The sequence below is a fragment of the Polistes canadensis genome, unplaced genomic scaffold, assembly GCF_001313835.1.
Source record: "Polistes canadensis isolate GaletaPanama2010 unplaced genomic scaffold, ASM131383v1 scaffold_199, whole genome shotgun sequence".
NCBI lineage: Eukaryota > Metazoa > Arthropoda > Insecta > Hymenoptera > Vespidae > Polistes > Polistes canadensis.
The window spans coordinates 123,474-126,715 of record NW_014569746.1 but is presented as its reverse complement, the minus strand read 5'-3'; the positions used below and the strand labels follow the sequence as shown (position 1 = coordinate 126,715).

The 3,242-nt window shown below is 41.9% G+C and overlaps 1 protein-coding gene across 1 annotated transcript in view; it reads left to right on the top strand.

Moving 5' to 3' along the window:
- The window catches only part of LOC106789731 (angiogenic factor with G patch and FHA domains 1), a 19,266-nt gene extending 16,345 nt beyond the window's left edge, over window positions 1–2,921 (top strand). Inside the window, exon 9 of the mRNA XM_014754194.1 lies at window positions 2,753–2,921. Coding sequence (XP_014609680.1) covers window positions 2,753–2,896 — 144 coding nt within the window. The 3' untranslated portion in view covers window positions 2,897–2,921. The remainder of the gene's footprint in view (window positions 1–2,752) is intronic.
- The last annotated feature ends 321 nt before the right edge of the window (window positions 2,922–3,242 follow it).

Genomic DNA, 3,242 nt, shown 5'->3' with positions numbered 1-3,242 from the left:
TCTCTCTCTCTCTCTCTCTCTCTCTCTCTCTCTCTCTCTCTCTTTCTCTCTTATTCTCGTTCGGGTCCACGTAAATATATAAGCTAGGAGAACGTAGCTCGTTAGTCTCGTGCACTATACCGGAGACGGAGCATGTATTTTAATCTCCTTCGTCAGCTTTTTAGAGGAAAAGAGCAAACCGACGAGGTATTAAAGTTTCAACGTAATTCCATTCGAAAGGTGGATTATGTTTTCGCAGAAAACTCTCCTTTCCTCTCCTCTCCTCTCCTCTCCTCTCCTCGTTTCGTCTGGTCTCATTTCGTTTCGTCTCGTCTCGAATAGAACAAAGTCTGGTCCGTTTTCTCTTCATCGTGATTCGACTGTACGCCGACTGTGTCATGGCATAGATTATAACGAGCGATCGCGACAATAATGTGTTATAGCATATAAGTGGTCTAGACGATCCAGATGATGAGTTGTATGTATCATCGTCGTAGTTGTCGTTGACTCGTTGACTCGTTGTTGGCGGTTTTGTGCGTAAGTGTCGACGTCAGTGTCGGCCATACCGACTATTTCGCTACTTGACACGAGTACTTGGTTATCTTTGCCAAGAAACAAGTGGTTTTCCGCATTGACCGTCGTGTCCCTTCTTTTCCCTCGTATTATCTTTCATACAATTTTCTTATTCTCGAACGCGGTTCAGGAGGAACAAATTGGACCTTGTTAATTCTTCTTAGTTATTGATGACGATTTTTTTTTTTGTACTTTTTTTTTATATATATTCTTGAGAGCAGTCGTCGCACAGTTAATTTCTTCTTTCAAAGTTTCTTCTTTCTCGTTTTCTCGATCAAAGGCAACGAGTTCATTCGCCGTCTCGTTCCTTTTTCTTCTTCCACTTCCCTTATTTTTTCCATTTCCGTCTACTACCTACCTCAGTTTTTCCTATTTCCCTCCCCTTCTTTTTCTCTTTTATCCAAGTAAGTCAAGTGATGGCGGCGGCAGTAGACAGGGCCTCATTTTCAAGCCAGACGGGTACAGTACTTGTCCCAAATACGCTAGAAAGACTTTTCGTCGGCTTAAAACTGCCAGGGTACCTAGCTCCGAAATGAATCTTTTTTTCCCTTCCTTTTCTTTTCTTTTTATTTTTTTAATCTCTTTCCCCCCTCCCCCCCCCCTACCACCACCGCCCTTTCTTTACCCGTGAATCTTTATCTTAGTCTACCGAAGCTAACATTTTTAATTAACTATTCATACTATTACTTAGGAGACGCGAACGAGTTCGCGGACTAAATGGCAAATGTTTTTGGTCTCGTTTTGGGAGTAGTATCTCGTAGCTTTTTTGCGACGTTTTCAAGACTGACCGGGAAAAGAAAACTACTGCATTTACCTACCAACGAAATAACGAGTTACTCGCTTAGAAAATTCTAATCCTAGGGCATTGTACGCTGCGACGTGCTCGACGTACTCGAAATCTTTCTCGGCTGAGCTTTTTTGGTGGCTGCTGCTGCTGCTTTTAGAGATGTAGAAGGAGAAGGCGGAGGAGGAAGAAGTGGAGGAGTAGGGGGAAGGGGGAGGGGGAGGAGCAGGCGTACCACCACCCATAATTTCTCTCATTTTCCACGATGCGCTCTTCTCGACTAGGCGTTTCTTTTTCTCTTTCCTTTTAGCCAAGTAAGTCAAGTGACGGCGCCGGTGGAATAGGGCCTCATTTACAGCCCAGACGAGGGAGAACACTTGGCCCAAATACCGGCTGAAGAGAGAATGTACCCGGGTGGGTTCCACCGTAGAGCTGGTTAAAATCTGGAAACGGTTCCCTCTTGACGATAAGAATCCTTGCCGAAAGAGACACGAACCCTTTCTCTTTCTCTCTCTCTCTCTCTCTCTCTCTTTCTTTTAATCTATGATTTTTAGAAGACCTGATTCTCTTCCACCAGAGCTGAATTCTTCAAACTCCGAGATATAAGATTCGTGGTGCCTCGTGAGGATGATCCACGGAAGCGTGACCGTCTGAAAATGAAATAACCATAGTCTTTCTCTTTCTCTTTCTCTTTCTCTCTCTCTCTTTCTCTCTAATTCGAATTAGCATAAATCCCACCGGGAAGAGCGGGAAATTTATTTAAACTTTCAAGCTCGTAACTCTTCGCCGTGTCGATAAAACCCCGTTCGTTTCGAGTTTCGTTGGCTGCTGTTCTTCTTTTTAGGGGGGTAGAGGTAAAGATTATAACGAGGACGAAACTTACGATGGGTCGGGGTGGGGGGAGGAAGGAAGGAGAGTCGAGGGAACTAGCTGATACTAAAAATTTACCGAGTCGCATTCGCGGAAAAAGGTCGGGATACGATTTGCATTTTCTATCGCAGGGCAGACGACCGAAAAATCTAGTCGGACGAATACTTTGATCGTGCAAACTTGCCCAGACAGTTTATCAAGACCCCCGACGAACTACGTCTCTTGTCCAAGTAGGAAAGGATTTGCATAGATATTCAAGAACCGAGGTTCATTCTATTTTACAGCTGGCGCGTATTAGCGCCTTCCAACTCCCCCCTCCTCCTCTCGCCCTTTACACCGACGAGATTACCCCGCCCTCTTACTAACCCCAGATATCCATCCCCCACCTCCAACCCGCTTCCCCGTTTGGTGTTTCCTCTTCTTTCTTTTTCGACTCGGATTTTCGACTGCAATTTATATCGTCGTTGATTTCTCTCTTGTAATTTTGTCTATTTAATAATTTAACCATTCTCTCCTTTCGATTTGTTTATTTTTTTTGTTTTTCAGATAGCTATATCGAACAATCCAAACAAGAGCGGCTTCGGTGCGGTTGAAGCTGACTTTCCTAAGATCGAATTGGATTCTAACGTTGAGAAGAAACAGGCAAGATGGCGTAAAACACAACAACGGTACAATCAAATTATAGAATAAAAAAACTCAATTCAACTAAAACAAACAATCTTAATTTAATCCCAAAATCAGGAATCGCATTTTTCAATGATTCTCTTTATATATATATATATATATATACTTTTTTTCTTTTTTCATGAATAAAATTTTAATTAAGACAATTGTTAAATTTCTTAATATAAATAAATAATAAAAAACAACGAACGGGGTAAAAGTTTCGAATATTCATACACTTTATCGAGGAAGATCTTTTTTAATTTGTAAAAGAATACGAGAAAAAGTAGTAAAATAAGAGGAAGGTAGAAGTAGAAGAAGAAAAATAAGACGAAGAAGACGAAGAAGAAGAAGAGATCGCTTCTGGATCCAT